Below are 23,339 nucleotides of genomic sequence, written 5' to 3'. Positions count from 1 at the left end.
TGCTGGTTTGAGAGACGGGCGAGCTGGTGACAGGTCACTCCTGCTTTGGAAGGTTGCTGGATGAGTCCGGATTGGGGAGACGGAGAAAGCACAGTTCTTCAGGACCTGCGCTGGGACCCAGGGTTTCGAGGTGAGGGGCTCCCCTGTGTGCAGAGTATCTGCCTTGTCACAGCTTTCTGTATTCCAGCTGACTGCCCAGGCTAGATTGCTTCCTAACTACCTTTCTCTCTTTTCCATGCCCTTCTTCCCCTTCCCTTCCCTAGCTTTATCCCCCTCCCTCCTTTTCCTCTTGAATTTTCTTAACTCTCTAATGCCTTTCCCCTGTCTCCTACCTTCCCATCCAAGCGACTCCTTAATTTCTCCTCCTCGGCCAACTTCTTTTTGATGAGCCAGCTCATCCCCACTTTCATTCTTTCCATTTCTGTCTAATCTCTTCTGGAGGCTCCAGGCTGTGGGTTTTGGGGTCAGCTTGCCTGGATTTAAATCCTGTTTATATCATCTATTGACATGGCTCACTCAAGTTGTTTCTCTTTGCCACGCCTCAGTCTCCTCCTCATTTAAGAAGGGATAACAGGGCTTGGGGGTTTAGCTTAGGGGTGGAGCACTTGGCTGGCAGTCCTGGATCCAATCTTCACCAATACACATGTGCTCTCACACTCTCTCTCTCTCTCTCTCTCTGTGTCTCTCTCTCTCTCTCTCTCTCTCTCTCTCTCTCTCTCTCTGTGTCTCTCTGTCTCTCTGTCTCTCTGTCTCTCTGTCTCTCTCTCTCTCTCTCTCTCTCTCACACACACACACACACACACACACACACACACACGTGTGGATGTTGGCAAATTTATCCTATGGGGTTTATATGAGCAAGAAAAGACCAAGCTAGCCCTTGAGCTAAGAAGGCAGGTAAGTGACACAGTCCAGGGGAGTGAATCCAGGCACAATGACAGAAGCAGATACAAGAAGAGGACACTGGGCAACGTTTTTAAGGGAAAGCAGATGGTGACTCCTGAAAGGGTGAGGCAAGCTTGTCACGTCGGTGGCCGTGTTCTCGCTGAAGAGAGCTGTGTATTGTTCCTTGTGCCATGCAGGTCTAGGGAGATGAAAGCGAGCACACCAGAGAGGGCTAGAGAAGGGCAAGTCCAGGCAGCAACAAGGAATGGGATGATATTAGTGGCTCGTGGATGAGAGAAGGGATGGTGGGATTGCCCACTGGATAATGACACTTGCCATCAAGTCTGATGACCTGAGTTTGATCATGGGGACCCTCATGCAGGAGAAGAGAACTCCTTCAAGTTTTACACACACGAGAGAGAGAGAGAGAGAGAGAGAGAGAGAGAGAGAGAGAGAATAAATGTAATAGTAAAAATAAAATAACCAGGAGAAGACACTGGTGCCAAGTTGGACCAGGCTGTATCTATCACAAGACAGTAATGCAAGGGAAAAGGAACTCTTAGGAACTGCAGGGGTGGGATGGGGTTCTTAGGCAAGGTGATAGGAGACTGAGCAGTGAACACGTTGAAGAGCGGCTGAGGCTTGGTACTTTAGCAATAAAACAGTGGCACTGTAAGAAATTTTTTTTTTTTTTTTTTTTTTTTTTTTTTGGTTTTTCGAGGCAGGGTTTCTATGTGGTTTTGGAGCCTGTCCTGGAACTAGCTCTTGTAGACCAGGCTGGTCTCGAACTCACAGAGATCCGCCTACCTCTGCCTCCCAAGTGCTGGGATTAAAGGTGTGCGCCACCACCGCCCGGCTCTGTAAGAAATTTTATATCATAGTTCAAAAAGAAAAACAAATGACCTAGTAACTAGTGGTCATGGCCTCTTCAATTTTGCTGTTGCTATTCATGCAAATGTCCATTGTCCTTTTCCTCCACTTTAGTAAAATTAGTACCCCAGTGCACCCACCATTCTGAAACTTGCTTTCTCCTTGATCATAGCATCAGACCTATGCCCCCATTTTGATCCATATAGGCTTACATAGACAGATGTTTGGGTTATATAATTTTTCATTTAGTATGTATACTACACCTGATCACTCAACCCCATGACTTCATTAATTAAATGTGTCATGAACACTTCGCTATTTCAGGCTGGTTATAGATATAAAGGATCCAATAGTGGGCAAAAAGAGTCTGCTTTTGTGAGCTGATGTTCTAGTTTGCGATGGAAAATTAGAGCACTCGACTAGTGACATAAGAAACAGAGACACAGTCTCCAGAGGAGAAGCCGGCTACTGTGGAGGGATGGACCGGCCATCAGGATTTGCTCAGGACTGCATAGGCTCAGCACTGAAAGCCCTAAGCCCCAGATAGATCAAGAGAACCCATGACCTCTCCTGGAGGTGCCACTGAAGCTGGGTCCTCGCCGTGTTACTGAAAGTTAGCGACGTGTTTTCTGGGGTAAGAGCTTTCTAGACAGAGAAAGCAGAAGGAGCTAAGCCATTGAACTGGTTCGTGGACATGGGAAATGAGGGGAGACAGAGACCCAAGGACTGAGTCAGGGTTGAAGGGGAAGAGAGTCCAATAAGGAACCCCAGGACCTCTCAAGGTGCCAGGGAGGATGCCAGAGCCTTGGCTGGGCTGACTAAGGTGAGAACCTGGAAGTCACCACTGACCCTGACATATGAGGCCACTGTCCACTGATTCCTCAGGATGCTGGGATGAAATCTAAGGTGAGTTTAGGAGTGGAACAGAAAAAGGAGTGGAGATGAGAACAGGTCCTTAGAGAAGTTTCGTGAAAGAAGAAAGTGAGAGAAATGGGTTGTCTAGCCATGGTGCAGGATGAGGATCTGAGCCAGCATGGCGGAAGTGTTCCTAAGTGCCAGCCAGAGGCTCTTAGCCTGTTGTTAGTCCCTTTATCTTGTTCTTCTAAAGTCCTGCTGCTGCTCCCTCTGAAGACCCAATGGGTTTTTGTTATTGAAAAGAAATGTTCTTGGTAAGAACGTGTTTTGTCAACATGTCACCCTGCAGACTTGTGTATGGGTTCAACATTTCTATTTTGTGGGAAAATGAAACTTTGATGCTGTTTACTGCAGTGTTCCTAGGTCAACACCTCCAGGTCCCTTGAATTTTAGTTTATAAGAATGCCTGACCCAGCCTGGTCTACAAGAACTAGTTAGAACTAGTTCCAGGACAGGCTGCAAAGCTACAGAGTAACCTTGTCTCAAAAACCAAAATAACAAAAAACAAAAGCAAAAAAAAAAAAAAAAGGCACGCCTGACTGCACAGAAAGCTCCAGGGAGACAGGGGCTCTGTTGCTCCCTGAATTCCTTCCTTGCTCAGAGCACCTGCCAACCCCTTCTGATCCTCTGATAGAGGAACGGACCCTGTGATAACCTAACAGCACACCTCACAGCCAGACAGGCCTTTGTGGGCCTGGAGCTCCTGAGGCATGAGTTCTCACACAGCAGAAGAGCTGTGGTCCAGCCAGGCCTGCTTCAGGGACAGTGAGTCAGAAGAGTAAGCTCTTGAAGAGCCCATAGGGAAAACCCAGGTAGCCAAGTGCTCCGTAGTCCACGACCAAGGCCAGCTGGATGAGAGCCAGCTCCTGCTCCTCTGGAGCACCTACACAGTTTTGGGTTGTTCTCTGTGGCCATAGCTCAGGTCCTAGGGACCTCTCCTCCAGACCAGGTGGTCTATATAGAGTCTGCATAGAACCCTGGATTCTAACTGATGAGCCTTCTATATGTGTATACACATGTTCACACACACAGGTTACCCAACACATACCAGTATGGAAACAGACACACAGTTATGGACCTATGCATGCATATGTCACATGCACATATTACTAGACACAGTCTGAAGACAGACACATAAACACATGCAGACTCACACCAAACATTACATATATATATGTATATATATACATATATACATGTATATATACAATACATGCCGACATATACTATACAGTGGCACACTGACGTCTGGGACTTTACATCCACTGATCATACAGCAAAACAATGATGAACTCAGCACAGATGCAGACTCACATACATACAATGCTGTCACACCAACACATCTTTCTTTCTTTCTTTCTTTCTTTCTTCCTTTCTTGTTTTTGTCTTTTTGGTTTTTGGAGACAGGGTGTCTCTGAGTAGCCCTGGTTGTCCTGGAACTCACTCTGTAGACCAGGCTGGCCTTAAAACTCACAGAGATCCACCTGCCTCTACCTCGCGAGTGTGCACCACCACTGCCCGGCACATGTACACATTCTTACATACACACACACACACACACACACACACACACGACACAAATATCTGAAATCCGCAGCCACACTGGCACACCAGAGACATGCCAAAGCACAACTCTACACGAAATACTCACGGAGAGCACATACCCTAACCCGTACACTCACACACGTTCTTACAGTTCCCAGTGGTCTCCAGGGTCTTCTGGGCCTGCTGAATAATCCCTCATTTCCTAGGGAAAACAGCATCCCCTAAGGAACAGAGGTCTCCCGTGCCACTGCTCGATCTGTGTGACATCACCAGCCCCCTTGCTGCTGCCACTGCTGGAAGTTCTGAGCTCTGTGCTGGGGGCACCAGGCACTGACACTTGGCTCTTGTTGGGAGAACAGAGAGAGTCTCTCTTGTCCACGGCCTGTGCTCGGCTCCAACTGCTGCATCTCCCGGAGGCCTCTGCCCAGCCTGCATAGGTATGTGGGACCCGGGCAGCCAGAACCAGGCACAGGACCCATGGGAGGGATGGTGGTGTCTCAGGCTGACTGTAGGAACATAGCCTGGCATGCATCGGAGAGGCCAGGATACACCTCCCTCCGCTAGAATTCTATAGCCTGCTCTGCAGGAGTTTGGCAGTGGGAGGCCTCTAGATTAGTCTAGCTGGGAACTCCCATTAATGCTACTTTTTCTGCTGGGTGGCCTCTGACCTGGTAGAAGTTCCTGGCCACAGGTGAGTGGGTGTCAGTATCCCACCCAGCCACAGGGTGGTGCCTCCTGAAAAGAGATGATCTAAGAGATGCCAAGCTATTTAGTCCAGGTCCTACAGCAATCAAAACCAGGGTCTTTAAATGAATAATTTGCACCACGCTCTGTGAGAGGTACAGAGCCGATGAGGCTCCAAGCCCCTGAATCAAATCCTAGACAGTTGGCTTCTCCTATTGTGCTGAGCTGGCTGCATAGACCAGCTACCCACCCCTTCTATCATTTGAACTCACAGACACTGGCTCCTTGGGGGATTTCATGGTTCTGATCCAAAGTCCCAGTGTAGTCACTGTCACTGAACCCTGAGGAGAGTATCCAGGCAAGATTGTAATCAACACAGAGCTTATCCTGGGACTTTCCACAAGAATTTACAGTTGCCAACATGGCAATTTGTGAGTCTGGAGAGCCCAGGCTACCCACAAACAGTAAGAGTCAAGAAAGTCCTGTTCTAAATCATGTGTGGGAACACACTTCAGTGTTCTCACTGTTTGGGAGGTTAAGGCAGTTCCAGGCTAACCTAGGATATGCAGCAAGCTCAAGACCAGCATGGGCCACAGAGCAAGGCCCTGTTTGAAAAATTAGAGTAACAAAAATACATAAAGCGTTTTTCAAGGTCTCCGCGCCTCCCTGAGAAGTAAAAGGAAATGTTTAGCTTTAAGCCTATGAGGCTCCTGCCTCCTCTGGCCACCTTGGGGTTCTGGAGTTTCCATCATTCACAAGAATCTTCCCATCCTGGGTGTCTCGGGCCTTTGCAAAGATGCTGCCAGGCAGGGACCACTCTAGCTGTCCTTCTCCATCCCTCCTGAACTGTTTGGTGAGAAAGACTGGGTCTGGCCTTTTGTCTGTCATTTGTCTCATCCACGCATGGACTTCTGGTCTTTAGGGTGAGAGCCGCTAAGGCTGTCTCAGAAGTTGAAGGTGGGAAAGAGGGCAGCCCAGCCTGGGGGCCAAGATCTGTCGCTCTTGGTCTTCCCAGTACCTCCAGAGCCTGCCTCATCACAGCTACAGAATGGCCTCCAGCCCAGCTGGAGTTCCTAGCCCACAGGTGAGTGGTTCGCAGTCTTACAACACCCAGCCCCCTGCACCAGAGATTCACTTCCTCCTAAGGCTGAGGAAATCTGTAGGGATCCCAGCCAGTCCTGTGGGCCTTCAACCAGAATTTGTATCTGCCAGGTTACTGTGAACTCACAGAGTTGGCCATTTGCAAAGAACATTGAAGAGAGATCTGGCAGGGAGCTATCAAAAGTAGATTTGGTTAGGAAAAACAAAACACGACACTGGTTGGGAAAATATATAGGTTCAAATCCCACGTTGGCCACATGTAAGGCCTCTCTGGTGTCAGTTCTCTTTTCTTAATTGCCATGATGGTCTTTAGAAGCTAGTGTGACATGAGTGCTTAGATGGAGGAGGGCTGGCTACGGAGGAGTGGGTGGGTACAGAGAGGAAAACCAATGAAGGAAAGGAGGGAGATGGGAAGGTGAGCTAGTTAGTGATGTTGGCAGAATCAGAGCCTAGGCCAAAGGAAGAGGAGGAAGCTTGCTGATCTTCATTGCCTCTTTCTTGAAATGTCTTCAGCCCTCTAGGGCCAATGGGAACATCAACCTGGGACCATCTGCTAACCCCAAGTGAGTTCTGTTTTCCAAGACAAAATTCCTACCCAGCTGTCCCATGGCTGGTTCTCTTTGCTCTAGAAATAAAATCCAGGGTCCATGATGTACACAAAGCCTTTGCCCGCTGGAACAGAATCCTTCTAAGCCTGTGCCTGCTCAGCTTCATCTCTCATTAACTTCCCAGCTTTGGCCCAAGCCGAGCCCTCTCTACCTGGAATGACCCCAAACATCTTCTCTGTCAGCAGCTCTCCACCTTCTCCTGGCTGGGAGTGGGGGTGGGCAGGGATGAAGGAGACTGCCTTCTGTACCATGTACCTGATTGTTCCTCCTGGTAATAACTGGTCTGTGAGCCGGGAGTGAGTGAAGGGGGAGGTGTGTGAGGCTCCATCTTCTGAGCTCCTTTGGGCTGTAAGACATAATATTCTTCAGGAGGGGGTCCAGGAGGCTCCTGCAAGGCCACCTGCACTTTTCTGCTCTGAAATGAACCAGAGACTGAGCTTCCAGAGCTTCCAAATGCTGATCCTTGTTCTTCTCCGGTCCACAGTGCCCGACCCACAGATTTTGACTTCCTCAAAGTCATTGGCAAAGGGAACTATGGGAAGGTAAGCAAGGAGAGCTTTCTGGAGTCATCTGCCTGTGGTCTCCATTAGCATATGCAAAAAGAAGTCTGGTGTTCAACATACATGCAGAATGGATTGGAGCTGCTAGGGGAACCCATCATCCCTGATGTCTTATATCTGTACTTTTCTTCAGGTCCTACTGGCCAAGCGCAAGTCTGATGGAGCCTTCTACGCAGTGAAGGTGCTACAGAAGAAGTCTATATTGAAGAGCAAAGAGGTACCAGAACTCGGGAAGGCTCACTTCCCCTCCTGCTTCTTCGTCCCCAGCCTAGCATGGCTTCCCAAGAGGTCCAGTGGGGGCAGCTCAGAAAGTCCAGCTAGAACACTGGATTCTAACCTTTTTAGAGGAAGGCAGGCCAAGCCATCTCCCTAGGAGCTTTCTGGAGGATGAGAAGGTCTCTACCTTCCAGTTAACAGGTTCACAGATGGACCAGCTCTCTGCTCCCTCTAGGAGCAACACCATGGGCTCATAGCGCAGCCTCTTAAAAGGCCCCTTCAGCCTGGCCAGCTTGTGTAGATGGCATTTTCCTGTCCCACCCACAGGCAGCCACTTCTCATATAACTGATTTGGAGACTTAATATAAATTATAAACGCTCAGCCATTAGCTCAGGCTTGTTACTAACTAGCTCTTACAACTTAACACGTTTCTATTAATCTATGTGCTGTCCTGAGGCTCATGGCTTTTACCTCTATCCCATTTTGTGTCTCCAACTCATTCTCTGGCTGGCTGGCACCTCTTCTGACTCTGCCCTTCCTCATTCCATCATTCTCAGTTTGGCTTTCCTACCTAACTTTATCCTGTTCAGCTATTGGTAACTCAGCTTGTTTATTAAACCAATCATAGTGGCGTATATTCACACAGTGTACAGAAGGATTATTACACAGCAAGTTTGGATCTCTAGATGCCTCAGCAACTTGAATCCCTTCAATACTGTTAGAAGGACAGAGAGGATAAAATATCAAGCCAAACTACTCAGGAGACAGAGTGATCCATGCCAACAAGGAGGGGAGGTCTTGAACTGACCCTGACAGTAAACAGCATTCTGATAGTTTGAAAAGAAGGCGGGGTGTCTGGGGCTAGAGAGATGGCTAGAATGACATAGTGCTCTCTGTGTAAGCATGAGGACCTAAGTTTGATCCTGTGGAACTCACATAAAAAAGCTAAGCATGGCAGCATGCATCTCTAATCTCAGTGCTGTAGAGATGGAGAGGAAGGATCTCTCCAGCTTGCTAGCTGGCTGGACTACCGCAGTCAATAAGCTATAGATCCAGTGAGAGACCCTGCCTCAAAGAATAGGGTAGAGAGCGTGGTGGAGGGAGACACCCATCATCAACTTCTTGTACACACACACACACACACACACACACACACACACACACACACATGCATGGGGAGTGGGGGCTGTCCAGATGGATAAAATAGCAGGATCAAATGTTGTAGAATATTAAGGTGTGTTGCATTTGTTTATGCTGTGAAATATTTGTTTTAATGATGCAAAGAAGTGTAGCATCCTTTTATGTTGCTTTCGTTTAACTCTGTGTAGCTGTGTTACTTTGCCTCTCTAAAACAACTGATTGGTCTAATAAAGAGCCAAATGGCCAATGGTGAGGCAGGAGAAAGGATAGGTAGGGCTGGCAGACATAGAGAATAAATAGAAGGAGAAAAAAGAGAGAAAAAATGATCAAGGAATAAGAGAGGAAGAAGGGAGACTTCAGGGGCCAACTACTCAGCAACACTGTCAGACACGGAGTAAGAAGGAAAGAAAAGGTATACAGAAATAGAGAAAGGTAAAAGTCCAGAGGCAAAAGATAGATGGGGATAATTTAAGTTAAGAAAAGCTGGATAGAAACAAGCCAAGCTAAGACTGGGCCTTCATAAGAAATAATAAGCCTCCGTGTGTTTCAGTTGGGACCTGGATGGTGGGCTCCCCACAAAAGTCAAAAGAGTAAATCGAGTAAAACAGCCACCAACAACCAAAGACATGAGTATAGGTACTGTGTGATGTTTTTTTCCTAGAGAGTTTCCCTGGGACTCAGTCATCCTGTCATAGTGAATGCTTTGCCTGTCCCCTGGGGCAGGGGTTTCGGAGGTTCCACTAGTATGAGTGGCTGGGATGAGGCTCAGGTACCAGACAAGGAGCCTAGGCCTGGCTTGGGGGCAATAGAGAGCCAATGTGGGTATTTGAGCTGGGGCCCAAGGAAAAAGCCGTGGGTAGGACACATCTATACGCAAGGTCACCTGACTACGCTGGAATGAAAGGGGCTGTCCTCGACTGTGACGCGGACCCATCTGCGTGTCTCCACAGCAGAACCACATCATGGCAGAGCGCAATGTGCTACTGAAGAATGTGCGCCACCCCTTCCTCGTGGGCCTGCGCTACTCCTTCCAGACCCCTGAGAAGCTCTACTTCGTGCTTGACTATGTCAACGGAGGAGAGGTGAGTGGACCTCAGGAGGGGAGCTGTTCTCCCGTGTGTCCACTGCGTACCCCACTCCAGAGTGATCTCACTGAACCCCGACAACAGAGCCACTTGGTAGACTCAGTAAGGCGCTCCTCAAGACAACCCAGTCTACACCAGGTCCCTTTTACTCCTGATATTGCAGGAGTGTTTCCTATGCAAGGTGGCTCATACTTACTTTCAGAGACCCCAGGAAAGGTCTCTACCAAGAGAAATGTGTGGTCACTGTTCCCAGTGCTTCCATTTCCCACACCCAGGCCACAGGCCCAGGCCCATCACTATCATCTTTTTTATTTCCATGTATATGCATTATATACGCCTATTTTTATGTGAGGGGCAAACGTGTAGGTGCATGTGTGTTTGCACACGGAGGCCAGAGGCTGATGATGTCAAGAGTTATCTTCAGCTTTCCTTCCGTCTTTTTCATCAAATCAGAGTCCCCCAACCAAACCCAGAGCTTGACAGTGTAGCTAGTCTTGCTAGTCAGCTTGCTCTCATGATCCCGTCTCTACCTTCCGAGGCTGGAATTACAGGTGGGCAGCCATGCTCTTCTGGCATTTATATTGGTCTCTGGGGACCTGGACTCGGGTCTTTATCCTTGCACTTTAACCACCTGATGTCACTGTCCTAAGTAGAGACCTGAGCCACCTGCTAACCCCAAAGCATCACAGGGACAAAGTAGGCACCATCTTGGACTTTGCCTTGTCTTACTGAACAAAGGGGTAAAATTTAATAGGGGCTCTCCTCAGTTGCACCAGATTTGGCCTATAACCAAATATTTTTCAGCATGAGTCCAACAGGGGAGGTTTTATCCTGCACATCCCTAAATGATGACTTTGCAAACAACAAAGCAGACCAAACAGAAAGATCTAGAGCTGAGCTCAGTGTGGCATCCTAATGTTTGGGCTGGAGGAAAAGCACATTTTTGTTGGGTGTGGTGCCTCACACCCATAATCCCAACACTTGGGGTACAGAGGTAGGAGGATTAAGTTCAAGGTCAATCTGGGTTCATAGAATATACCCCTTCCTACTCCCTCCCCAGCTCTCCCCCCCACAAAGTATGTCTTGAACTACCTGGTTTCAAATTCCAGCTCTGCCAACTCTGAGATGTGGGACCTTAGACAAATCATTTAGCTCCTCCTCCTCCTTAGACATGAAACTGGCGTCACAGCTGAGATCTTGAAGGTGGTAATGAGGATTAAACAGTAGTTATAAAAGAGCCTGACTTGTAGCCTGGAACACAGTGGCTGCTTAATTATGCTGACCAAAGGCAGGGAAAGCACAAGCGCCCTGAGGGGTGGGGTCAGCATGCAGTCTCTCCTGTCAAGTACACCTCAGCTAAGCCTAGGGTGACTGGTCTGCGCTGAGTCGAGGGTCTTGAAGGCCCCTGTCTTGTGATCTAGGACCTGGAATCCAGCCGCCATCTCACTGTCCTCTCTCCTAGCTCTTCTTCCACCTGCAGCGGGAACGCAGGTTCCTGGAGCCCCGGGCCCGGTTCTACGCTGCAGAGGTGGCCAGCGCCATTGGCTACCTACACTCCCTCAACATCATTTACAGGTGAGGCCTGCTCTTGGCTCGTGCTCTGTCTCAGGACCTTTGGCTCCACCAGGCAGGGACTGTGTGAGCCATGAGGCCCTGGTGAACTGGGTCCTTTGACTGAGGAGGGCTCTTATTTTGGATTGACGTGTCCTCCTTTCAAGAGTCAAATATCCAGCTTTACTTATTCATCTGTGGGAGCTTCCGGGAGTTTCTCCTGCTAGGACCCTAGTCCCCAATTCACTCAATAAATGGCTGTTTTCTCTTATTTTCTGCAGAGACTTGAAGCCAGAAAACATTCTCTTGGACTGCCAGGTGTGTGGTGTGGTGTGATGTGTGTGTGTGTGTTTGTGTGCCGGCATGCAGCTCAAATCTGTGCTCTTCAGCCATGGTCTGTGTACATTGGTAATTATGCGTTATACATGTATGCATATGGTAACATACATTCTTGTGTGCATGTGTACATATGTGCTCATGCACGTATCTGTGTATATAAATGTGCACAGGAGACCACACACAGGTACAGATGTCAGGGCAGATATCGTTATATAGGCCTGTGGTGGTGGTGGCGGTGGGGGGGGGGGTAGGTGCGGCTCTGTAGACCTCCCATGTTTCCTGATTCCCTGGAGACTGACCCCGAGATGGAGAGTGTTACAACTCTAAGGGGGATGAAAACAGGGTGGGGCAGAGGGAGAGGTGTCACTGCACCGTGGTTGCAAGAGGAGCCTCAGGACATCTCACAGGACGGATGCCCTCAGGACAGATGGCTCTTACCACGCCTGGTGATGAGTTGGTGATTCGGGCCTTCACAGCCCCTCTTGCTCAGTTGCTGGTTGTGGACTGCCCTCTAGAGGGCAGCACAGCTTTGGACAGCGGTACAGGCCCAGCAGTGAGGATTGCCCGCAGCAGTTCCTAAAGTCTGATAGCCCTCTACCTGTCTATCTTCTCCATCCTCGTGCCCAGTTGACTTTGGTGGGCTTGATTTCTCAGTCCTCAGCCCTCTATCTAGAGCATTGCTACCCAGAAAGAACACCCTGGAGTTGCCACTGTTGTAAGCACGGCCCCGAGGCATGATGTCATGGTCCCAGCCTGTGCCCCGAGATCTCCTGGCATCCGGGCCAGGAACCCTGAGTCTACAGAAGGCATGCAGCCTGTGTCTCCTCGCCATACCGCACAGTCGTTTCTCTAAGGTGTGGCATTTGACCTTTGACCACTAACCCCTTCCTGTTGTCTCTCTCCCACAGGGACACGTGGTCCTGACAGATTTTGGCCTCTGCAAGGAATGTGTGGAGCCCGAGGAGACCACATCCACTTTCTGTGGCACTCCCGAGGTACGTGGAGGACCTATAGAGAAGACAGGCCGTAAGTGGCTGACGCCACAGCCCCTAAATAAAGCCACCAGACTACAGCAGCGAGGCCTCACTCCATCCTCTCAAGCTCTTCCCTGAGTCAGCCCTAAGTTGAGCCCTCCTCTCCTCATAAGTGTCAAGGAACCAGCATTTGGAACGGTGGGCACCCAGCTACCGCTAGTGAATTCTACAGCTGCCCAGCGGGCATGGGCAAGCTACCACTAAATGTGGGGTTGCACGCCTGTAATCCCAAGCACTTGGGGATGGGGACAGGAAGATCAGAGTTTGAAGCCAGACTCAATTATACAGTAGGACCCAGGCCAGCTGGGACTTCATGAGACCAAAAACAAATAGATGGAGGTTGAACTCAGAGCCTCAGGCGTTCTAGGCAACTACATTAAAAAGTAAAAAGATGTGCTGGAGAGAGAGATATCAGTGCTTGAGAGCACAGGCTGCTCTTCCTGAGAACCTGGGTTTGGTTCCCAATTTACACACCTCAGCTCACAACTATCTAGAACTCCAGTTCCAACGGATTCAATGCCCTCTTCTGGCCTCCATGGATACTGCATGCAAGAGGTACAAGCAAAACACCATGCACATAAAATTGAAATAAATCGTGTGTGTGTGTGTGTGTGTGTGTGTGTGTGTGTGTGTGTGTGTAGACAGGGATGAAGAGCTGTCTCAGCAGTTAAGAGCATTTGTTGCTCTTTCATAAGATCAGGAATCAGGTCTTGGCAACCACATGGCAACTCAGAGCCAATCCACAGTAACTCCAGTTCCAGAGGATCTGGCACCCTCTTCTGGTCTCTGTGGGCACTGCACACATGTGATATGCGTAGGCAAAACACCCATAAAATAAAATTAAATAATAAATCTTTAAGAAAAGTAAGGACAGGACTGGGGGCTGTAGATAAATGATAGAGCATTCGTCAAGGCCCTGGGTTTAGTTCCCAGTAACACATGCACACATGCATGCACACATGCATGCACACATGCATGCACACATGCACACATACATGCACACACGCATACATGCACGAAGTAAAAAGAAACAGGTGATGCCAGGCATGGTGACACATGCCTTAATCCCAGCATTTGGAAGGCAGAGGCAGGAAGATCTCTGTGAGTTCGAGACTAGCCTGGCAGAGATAACAAGTTACAGGCCAGCCAAGCCTACATAGTTAGATCCTGTCTTGGGTTGTGTGTGTGGAGGGAAAAAAATGGGTGAAACTAATTTAACAATGTATTTTGTTTAACTTAATATATCTCAAACCTCACATTTCAATACATAATCAGTATAAAATTGTGAAATAGGACTGTCAAAACTGCTTAGTGGGTAAGAACACTTGCCGCCAGGTCTAAGGGCCTGTGTGTGTTCAATGCCTAGAACTCACATGGTAGAAGGACAGAACTAATTTTTCCAAATAGGTCCTCTGACCTTCATATGCATGCTGTAGCATGTGTACACACATGTGCATGTGCACACACAATATATACAAAATAAATGTAAAAATGTTGAAATAATGAACTATTAATATTATAATCTAGCATGTGAATATAGTTTACATTTATAGTACACATCAGCTGTGATTGGCCACATTTCAATAGAGCCAAATCTTTCTTTACTTTACTTTTCTTTTCTTTTTTGTTTTTTTGAGACAGGGTTTCTCTGTGTAACAGCCCTGGCTGTCCTGGATCTTGCTTTGTAGACCAGACTGGCCTTGAACTCAGAGATCCACCTGCCTCTACCTCCTGAGTGCTGGGATTAAAAGCATGTGCTCACATGCCCAGCTAGACCCCAAACCTCGATCCTCTGCAAAAGCAATTGTTCAATGACAACATGTGCCTAGAGGCCGCTGTGTGGGACAGCACTGCTCCACAGGGCCAAGTGCTTGACCAGGAGAGCATGGCCTGAGAGTTAAGGTCAGGGCTTGTAATCGTTAAACATAAATGTGCCTCCCTCTTTCAAACAGAGAGTCTAGCAGGTTAAAATTTGTAGATTTCTGTAATCCCCATACTTTTCTTCACTGAGAGGATGAGGTGTGAAGATTGTAAGAAAGTGCCTCAAAATAGAAATAATTAGGACTGGTAGTGGTAGCGTGGTTGCCTGGTGCGCATGAGGCCCCGAGTTTAACCCCAGCATCACAATAAACAAACAAACAAACAAATAAACAAGCATTGCATGTCTGCGCAGGGATTCACTTGTCTATCTGACCTGCCTTGCATTTAAAACCTTTCCTTGAACTCCCACCTGTTTTGAGTTGGGCCTTAGGCCTGAAGGGGGCAGAGGCCTGAGGATGCAGAGCCAAGCAGCACCTCCCTGTTAGTCTGGATCAGGACTTAAGCGCCGCCCTATGTCTCCATCAGCCTGCCGAGCTGTGCCTGGACCCTCAGGCGGCATCCGCCAGTTGGTACTCAGGGACCCAATGGCCTGGTACCCTCTCCCAGAGGGGACCATTGTCTGCGTTTGTGCGGGGTTTGTCCACTTGATAAAGCTGACCCCAAAGCCTGACAACAGTGCCTTCAGTGGGTGTAACTAGCACTAGGGAGCAGGGGCTACAGAATTGTTACTCATGTCAGAGACATCCCTTCTTCCATGACTGCCACCTCTGAGCGCCAGGCACACAGACCTATGTTTGTTCCCATGTCCCCATTTTTATTTAGTGTGTGTGTGTGTGTGTGTGTAGTATGTACACAGGTTCATGTGAATGTGGACAGGTTCATGTGCACATGCATGCCCATGGAGGCCAGAGGTTGATGTCAGGTATCTTCCGTAAACACTTTCCACATTATATCTTGACACAGTGTCTCGAAAGGAACCTGGAGTTCATTGATTTGAGTAGGCTGGCCGGCCACTGATCCAGGGGTCTGCTTATCTCCCCACCACCACCCCACATCACTGGGGCTACATATGTAAGCCATCTCACCTGGCTTTTGTGTGACTGATGGGGATCTGGACATAGGCCCTCATGCTTATACAGCAAGCGTTAACCAACCGAGCCGTCTCTCCAGCTACCACTCCGACTGTGTTTCCATTTTAAGGATAAGGAAGTCTAAGTTCTGGCAGATCAGGTGCTCTGCCTGGGCCCACACACTGAAGAGGGCTCAGGGCTGTATGATTCTCTTCCCTTCCATAGACCCATTCCTTTAGCTTTGCCCCCATTGTCACCCCACTATGCTGTGAGGTGTCACCAGGGCTTTCCCAGCACTAGGACACAGAGAGCCTATAGGTGACCATGTGCAAAGAAGAAGGCATGCCGTGCTTCTGAATTACCACGCTGGCTTGGTGAGCACATCATAGACTGATTGTAGCTCCCTTTACCCCCTGACTAATACTCCTGTGTGACGTACAATGTGCACGATTGTACAGGGCTGTCTCGCCCGATCTCCTGTCTGTCCCCAGTGCACTGCAAAGGGCCTGTCACCAAACTGGCCTCTGTGAATGGATGCTAATGACCACAGGAGAAGCTGTGAAACAGTGACAGTGGTAGCAACCCCCTCCGAGTGCCTTCTTTACAGACACAGAAACAATCCTGGCATCCTCAAATAACTATGCTTCCCCCAACAGTACCTGGCCCCCGAAGTGCTTCGTCAAGAGCCTTACGATCGAGCAGTGGACTGGTGGTGCTTAGGGGCGGTCCTCTATGAGATGCTTCATGGCCTGGTGAGTGGACAGAGATGTCTCTACAGGGTACATGTGGCTTGAGACAGCTGAGGGTGGCCCCCATTTTATGTGGCTTACTCTAGTTTTGCGCAGGGAATTAAAGAGCTAGCCATCTACCCTGGGAAGGAACGATGAGGCCAAAGTGGATATGAGAAATGAATATCTCTTTTAAATAGGGTAATTTTCACAGTTTATATGTATAACACACCCTCTATTGCAGAGCGTAGTTACTTTTGTTGTACTAAGAGAGAAACTGAGGCTGAAGGGTCCCATTGGTAGATTGGGAGCTGTCCTGGACTGTATGCTTCAGTGGAAGCCTGTGTGGACCTGCCTGAGGTTGGCTTTCCTCTGGGCTGGATTCTCCAGCATGGCATGTTGTCAAAGGAGTAAGCGCCGAGGGTTCGGAAGGACCAGTGGGCAGAGGAAATGGAGGAGAAGCAAAGAGAGATAGATTGTGAGTGTAATTTAGAGTCCAGCTCTTTTCTTAGCTGTGTGGTTCAGTGGTCCCTAGCCTTGTCTTCTCTTGTCTGCCAACCCATAGCCTCTGGCAGAAGATGGCTGTGAGGCCAGGAAGAAATGCTGAAGGGGAGAGGGGAAGAGAAAAGACATCCGGGAGCCTCCTGTGGGTGTGAAAAGCCTGTGGCTCTCTCAGCAATCCTCTATCCCGTGCTGGAAGCCTAGAGGTCCTTTTTCTCCCCATCTGCCCCGCAAGCTATGGTACTGGACGCAGCCTGACCACATACTCCCGGCTATCCAGCTTGCTCTAACCCTCCCTGATGAGACCCCTTTCCTGAACCCCCAGCTTCTCTCCCTGTCTCCCTAGCCCCCCTTCTTCAACAAAGATGTGGCCCAGATGTATGAGAATATTTTGCACCAGCCACTACAGATCCCTGGAGGCCGGACAGTGGCCGCCTGTGACCTCCTGCAAGGCCTTCTCCACAAGGACAAGAAGCAGCGGTTGGGCTCCAAGGAAGACTTTGTAAGTGACCAAGCAGAAGAGCACAGGTCCCCTCCTGCAGGGACAGCTCAGAAGCACCTGCCTTCTGCTGTCCTCTAAAGCCAGGAGCTGCTGGTGCATTTCCCTAGAAATGACCTTTCTGCCAATTGAACTCTGTGTCTATTTCTGTCTCTGTCTGTCTGTCTGTCTGTCTGTCTCTCTGTATATGTGTATGTGTCTTCTTTTTGTATGTGATATATGTCTATATGTGTGTGTCTGGAGGTCAGAAGTTGATGTCAAATGTCTTCAGTTGTCCACTTTATTTCTTGGGACAGGGTCTCTCACGGAACCTGGTGCTAACTGATTGGCTAGCCTGTCTTTGCCTCCTTGGCTCTGAGTTTATAGAATATGCCATCATTCTCAGCTTTTACGTAGGTGCCAGGAATTCAGGCTCAGGTCCTCTTGCCTATCTGCCAAGCACTTTACCAATTGAACCATCTTTCCCACCCCTGACTCCTTTTTTTTTAAATACAGTTTTTAGGCAACCAATATTTGCAGGATTCTTATTTTGGCCTAGCACTGAGGTAGGTGCTGGGGGTTGACTAGCCTGGGTCTCTGACGTGATTAAGCTTGAAGGTGGAAGGAGACTGACAAAAACCAGAGATTCTGTACACGGATCACAAAGTGTGACAAGCTTCAGGAAGGAAATAAATGATGAGCAGAGACAGACAGTGAGGGTGTATGGGGACAGTGCTATTTCACACTGGCATGGCCAGGCAGGTCCCCTCTAAAGACGTAACAAGCTGAACTTCGAATATGGGGAGCCATGCAAAGAATTGAATGGAGGCGTTCCAGCCGTAGGCACAGCATATGTACCAGTCCTGCACAAGGAGGAGAATGGCAAGAAGCAGAATGTCTTTGCTGAGCAGAGGAAGGTTTCATAAGCTTCTTCCTGCTTCTGTGCAGAGAAACTGCATAAGTATCTTGCTTTTCACAAATATCTGAGCAATTCACTTTGCCAGACCCCTGGCTAGACACATGAGAATGGGAATAAGTAAGTCATAGACTTCACAGTCTGTCTGTTCTTTTCATTCCTGTTCTGACACATACATGTTTAAAGAAAAAGATTAACGCATCAGTTTTAAAAATAATATTAAACCTGGCATGGTGGCACACACCTTTAATCCCAAAGTTTGGGAGGCAGAAGCAGAGGCAGGTATATCTCTGTGAATTCAAGGCCAGCGTGTTCTACAAAACGAGATCAGCTTCCAGGACAGTGAAAGGTATTACAGAGAGATATCCTCTCTCAAAAAACAAAGCAAACAAACAAAATCTTATTTATTACTCAGTGTGGGATCATTTCAGGGACAGCAAGATAGTTTGGGTGTAAGGTGACTGCTGTCAAGTCTGACAACCTGAGTTTGATCCCCAGGATCCACATGGTGAAAGGAGAGAACTGACTCCCAAAAGTTGTTCTCTGACCTCCACATGGGGCAGAGGCAGGCAGCTCTCTGTGAGTTTTATTTTTATTTTATTTATTTATTTTTGGTTTTTCGAGACAGGGTTTCTCTGTGGCTTTGGAGCCTGTCCTGGAACTAGCTCTGTAGACCAGGCTGGTCTCAAACTGACAGAGATCCGCCTGCCTCTGCCTCCTGAGTGCTGGGATTAAAGGCATGCGCCGCCATCGCCCCGCTCTCTGTGAGTTTTTAAACCAACCTGTCTGAAAAGTGAGTTCCAAGCCAGCCAGGGTTACATAGTAAGACCCTGTCTTAAATGAGGAGATGGTGGCTATAGTCCAGATGGCCTCAGCAGCTAATGGATAGACTCCAGGGCTGCCCACCCCCATTCTGTGGATAGCACAGCTTTTTGATCCATGTGTGTCATATAACAAGCGTTATATACACTGAAAAGATCGCCATGCCAGGTATTGTGATGTGTGGTAACCACTTTGGCTTATTTGCCTGTTTCCCTATCCGGCTTAAAGATCTGATCCGGGCTTCTGCGAAGACAGATCCCTTCTTTCCAGAGAGGAGTTTGCATCTTAGAGCACGCGTGCCTGTGACTCTTGAGACAAGTTTTGTGTCCACAGAAATCAAACTCTGAGAGGCAATACTGACACAAGGTGTTGGAGAATTGTTCAACGTGAAACAGACAGAGGGAGGAAAGGCGGTTTAGAAACAAAGCAGAAAACCATGCAACCATGCCCAGGACTCGTTCCTCACTTCTGAGTCCCTGGGAACCTACAGCTTTTCTTAGGGCTTTCTTTCTTTCTTTCTTTCTTTCTTTCTTTCTTTCTTTCTTTCATTTTTTTATTTTTTGAGACAGGGTTTCTCCTTAGCTTTTTTGGTTCCTGTCCAGGAACTAGTTCTTGTAGACCAGGCTGGTCTTGAACTCACAGAGATCTGCCTGCCTCTGCCTCCCGAGTGCTGGGATTAAAGACGTGTGCCACAACCGCCCGGTTTAGGGCTTTATTTCTTATGTCGTCTTTGGTGAGCAGGTTTAGTCTATCTCTCTGGCTTGTATTTTTTGTTTTTTTTTTGTTGTTGTTGTTGTTGTTTTGTTTTTCGAGACAGGGTTTCTCTGTGGTTTTTGGAGCCTGTCCTGGAACTAGCTCTGTAGACCAGGCTGGTCTCGAACTCACAGAGATCCGCCTGCCTCTGCCTCCCGAGTGCTGGGATTAAAGGCGTACGCCACCACCGCCCGGCTCTGGCTTGTATTTTGAAAGAATCAGGATGGATTAATGTGCGTGGAGGTGGGAGGCTATCTTCAATCTCCACCTGCATACCCCCCCCCCATAACCAGTTCTGCAGTCTTGTTCATAGACATGATGCCCGAGCCTGGTAGGGTGTGGGTGCTGAGACCCAGCTGTGGAAGGCACCTGTGGCCGTAGGGGGAAATCTGGATTCGGATAATGCAGAAGTGAGCTGTCTGTCAACAGAATGCTCTCTGGGCTGAGCAAACCAGCCAGAGCTGCAGAGTTCTGTCTAGTTGGTGGCCAGTTGTGGGTACCAGTTGGGGAGTGGCTGTGGTGAGGACTGCTGACCAGTGTCTTCTCCCTGCAGCTCGACATAAAGAACCATGTGTTCTTCAGTCCCATAAATTGGGATGACTTGTACCACAAGAGGCTAACTCCACCCTTCAACCCAAACGTGGTAAGTGAGCACAAGGATCTCTCCAGATTTTGGTTTCTGGATTCCCAGGGCTGGTAGGATCTAGGCCAACTGGGGAACCTGAAGGGGCCAAGAGTCTCATCCAAAGCAGCAGGAATGAGAATTGGCTCTAGCCACCCTGGCCCCTGATGGCTGGCTCAGCCTTAGAAGGCTGAGCTGTGGGCTGCTCCATCATCTCCAGCACTGACTGTAACCCCACCACAGAACTGATACAGTGTTTATTTCTGAGAGGTAGTAGCTCAGGCTAGCCTTCAGCTCAAGATCCTCCTGCACCGCCTTTTTCTGGTGACAAAAACATGTGCATTTCTTGCAGGAAGTGTGTAAAATGGAGTTGGAAGCAGCAACAGGGAAATGGCTGGGAGTCTCACCAGGCAAGGGAAACCACTGTTGGTAGACTTCCTTCCACTTCTGAATACCGCCAGGATTTATCATTCCCTATTTGTATTTTTCCTTTGTGGAGTTCCTGCCCTTGAATGTGACACTAGATTTCTTTTCCCTTTTTTTGTGAGACTCTGTACTGGGCTATCCTAGATACTATCTCACTGTCCCCGTGTCTCTGGCTGGCCTCAAACCATGCTGATCCATCTGCATTTTGAGTACTGGGTTTGCAAGAGTGAACTACCGTGGCTATTACCAGTTTCCTGTGTGTGTGTATGTGAGTGTGTGTGTGTGTGTGTGTCTTGTCCTTCTCCCCCATTGCCTCTGCCTTGATAAAAACTGTACACACATTATACAAAGCACCACGTTATACAAAGTACCACGTTATATAAAGTACCACGTTATACAAAGCACCACGTTATACAAAGCACCACATTCTTTATTTGTAAACACTGGAAACTATTGAGCTGTCAAGAGCAACACAACTAACAAAGTTAGGCAAGGGTCATGGTTGAGGTTCACATTCTGGTCCAGACACTGAGCTCTGGGCCGGACTACTGCACCCTATGGCCCTCCTGAGAAGCTGGCAGCTGTGGCTTGTGTGTTTCCCCAGCCCAAGACCTGCTTTTAAGCACACCTGCAGACCCTCCCACTGCTTGCTCACCTGCTTATGTCCGAGAACCCGGGGCAGCATCTTTTCTGCTGCAGAAACACTAGCCTAGGTTTACTCTTGCCCTCTAAAGTAGGGGGTTTCAAATAACAATCTTTTAAAAGATTTTATTTATTTATTTATTTTTAATTGTGTGTGTGTGTGTAGGTAGGTAGGTGTGTGCAGGTGGGTGTGGTAGAGGTGCAAGCTGAGCAGAGGAGGGCATCAGATCCCCTGGAGCTGGAGTTACAGGTGGTTGTGTAAGCTTCCCGAAGGCTGCTGGGAACCACACTTGGGTCCTCTGCAAAAGCAGCAAGCACTCTCAGCGACTGAGCCATCGCTCCACTGAACAACAGTCTTCTACCTGGATTCTATGGGTTTTTAGAGTGGATGAGCTCAACTCTTCCTGCGGAGCCCTCAGGTCTGTGGTTAGTAATAAAGGAGCTGCTGCTGGTGGTCTGGAATTACCTCACGTGTTTGTTCCCTGAATCCTCTTTGCCTCCATCAAGCCAGTCTGCGTTTGTCTATGTGGTGGCCTCAGGGTACCCAGAAAGACAACTCCTCTGAGGTACCCTTTCCAAGCCTTCGCTTAGTTATTTGGCAGTATCTGATTGGCCAGTCACATGACTGGCCCATATTAAAAAGATGGTTGTATATAGTCTGTCTCTGGAGTGGAAGTAGAGAATCTATTATCATTTCTTTTTTGTTGTTGTTGTTTTGTTTGTTTGAGACAGGGTCTATCTATGTATCCCTGGCTGTCCTGGAACTCTTTATGTAGGTAGACCAGGCTGGCCTCGAACTCACAGAAAACCACCTGTCTCTCCTCCCAAGTGTTGGGACTAAAGGTCTGTGTCACTACGCCTCATTCTCACCCTTGGCTTCTACTTACAGGAAGGACCTGCTGACTTGAAACACTTTGACCCAGAGTTCACCCAGGAAGCTGTGTCCAAGTCTATTGGCTGCACCCCTGACACCATGGCCAGCAGTTCTGGGGCCTCAAGCGCATTCCTTGGATTTTCCTATGCACAGGATGATAACATCTTGGACTCATAAGTGACAAGCGCTTGCAAATCCGCCAAGACCAGCTGGCACCTGCAGGGGCTACCTTCTGCTGCCAGCAAGACACAATGAGTTCAATGACTCAAGGAAGAGGGAAGTGCTTTCTGTCACATGAAAAAGAGTGCAGGACAGGCCACTGAGTACCCGCTCAGGCCAGCAGGACAGGTCACCGAGTACCAAGCCGTCTGTCATTCTGATTTGCTCTTCTTGAGAAATGACTCCTGTATTTGGTGGCTGTTGTTGTTGTTGCTGCTGCTGTGACAAAATATCCAAGAAAGGTAACGGAAAGAGGATCTCGTCGGGCTCACCACTTCAGAGGTTTCCGTCCACGGCTGGCTGGTCCCATTGCTGTGGCCTTTAGGCAAAGCTGAGTCACCTCGGTGAAAGGAGTGGCACAGAAAAGCTGCTCACTTTCTTCCTACCAGGAAGCAGAAAGAAATAGAAGACTGGGCTGGAAATAAGATTTACCCTCGGAGTTATGTCCCAAGTGACCGACATCCTCCAAGCGGGGCCCACGTTTTAGTTACCTTTCCACCACCTCTCCATGCCATACGAATCTATGAATGGACTAAATCACCGATGAAACCTGGGCCCCCGTGACCCAATCATATACTAAAACCCCATCAGCTGGACAGGGAAACCTTTAGATCCAAAGTAAAATAGCTTTGAATATTGGGGTTACATGATCACAACATGGTTGCTGATACCATAGCCACCTTTGTGTTCTAAGCAAGAGAAAAGAGGGATGGGACAGGAGTGGGTTACAAAAGGACACCATTAAAGCGTTTCCCAGAAGCCCAGTTCAGTGACTTCTTTTAGCATGTCATATATCTCCAGCCCTACTTAATGGAGCCTGGGCACAAGCTACCTCTCATAGCAAGGGCATTCAAACATTGAGGGAAAGGGTTCCATCACTGGCCTGCTCAAGCCTTGAGGCTGCAGCCGCTTTGTACACAAACCCACAGCCCT

The 23,339-nt window shown here is 48.6% G+C and overlaps 1 protein-coding gene across 1 annotated transcript; it reads left to right on the top strand.

The window, feature by feature from the left end:
* Positions 1–22,437, top strand: Sgk2 (serum/glucocorticoid regulated kinase 2). The gene is made up of 14 exons (XM_041670430.1): positions 1–130; positions 4,422–4,652; positions 5,822–5,983; positions 6,514–6,563; positions 7,093–7,150; positions 7,302–7,385; positions 9,476–9,607; positions 11,073–11,185; positions 11,443–11,479; positions 12,409–12,495; positions 16,082–16,177; positions 17,001–17,156; positions 20,177–20,266; positions 22,203–22,437. The coding sequence occupies exons 3-14, from the start codon at positions 5,948–5,950 to the stop codon at positions 22,362–22,364; spliced, it is 1,101 nt and encodes a 366-aa protein (XP_041526364.1). The 5' UTR covers positions 1–130; positions 4,422–4,652; positions 5,822–5,947; the 3' UTR covers positions 22,365–22,437.
* Positions 22,438–23,339: the final 902 nt, after the last annotated feature.

The sequence above is a fragment of the Microtus oregoni genome, unplaced genomic scaffold, assembly GCF_018167655.1.
Source record: "Microtus oregoni isolate MIOR12 unplaced genomic scaffold, Mior012 000020F_ref0000438, whole genome shotgun sequence".
Taxonomy (NCBI): domain Eukaryota; kingdom Metazoa; phylum Chordata; class Mammalia; order Rodentia; family Cricetidae; genus Microtus; species Microtus oregoni.
This window is presented reverse-complemented; position numbering and strand designations above follow the sequence as displayed.

Excerpts from the sequence above, each read along its gene's own strand:
- Sgk2 (XM_041670430.1), top strand. The coding sequence starts at position 5,948 with ATGGCCTCCAGCCCAGCTGGAGTTCCTAGCCCACAG. Across the intron at positions 6,564-7,092 it reads GGACCATCTGCTAACCCCAA|TGCCCGACCCACAGATTTTG; the intron begins GTGAGTTCTGTT and ends TCCGGTCCACAG. Across the intron at positions 7,386-9,475 it reads CTATATTGAAGAGCAAAGAG|CAGAACCACATCATGGCAGA; the intron begins GTACCAGAACTC and ends GTGTCTCCACAG.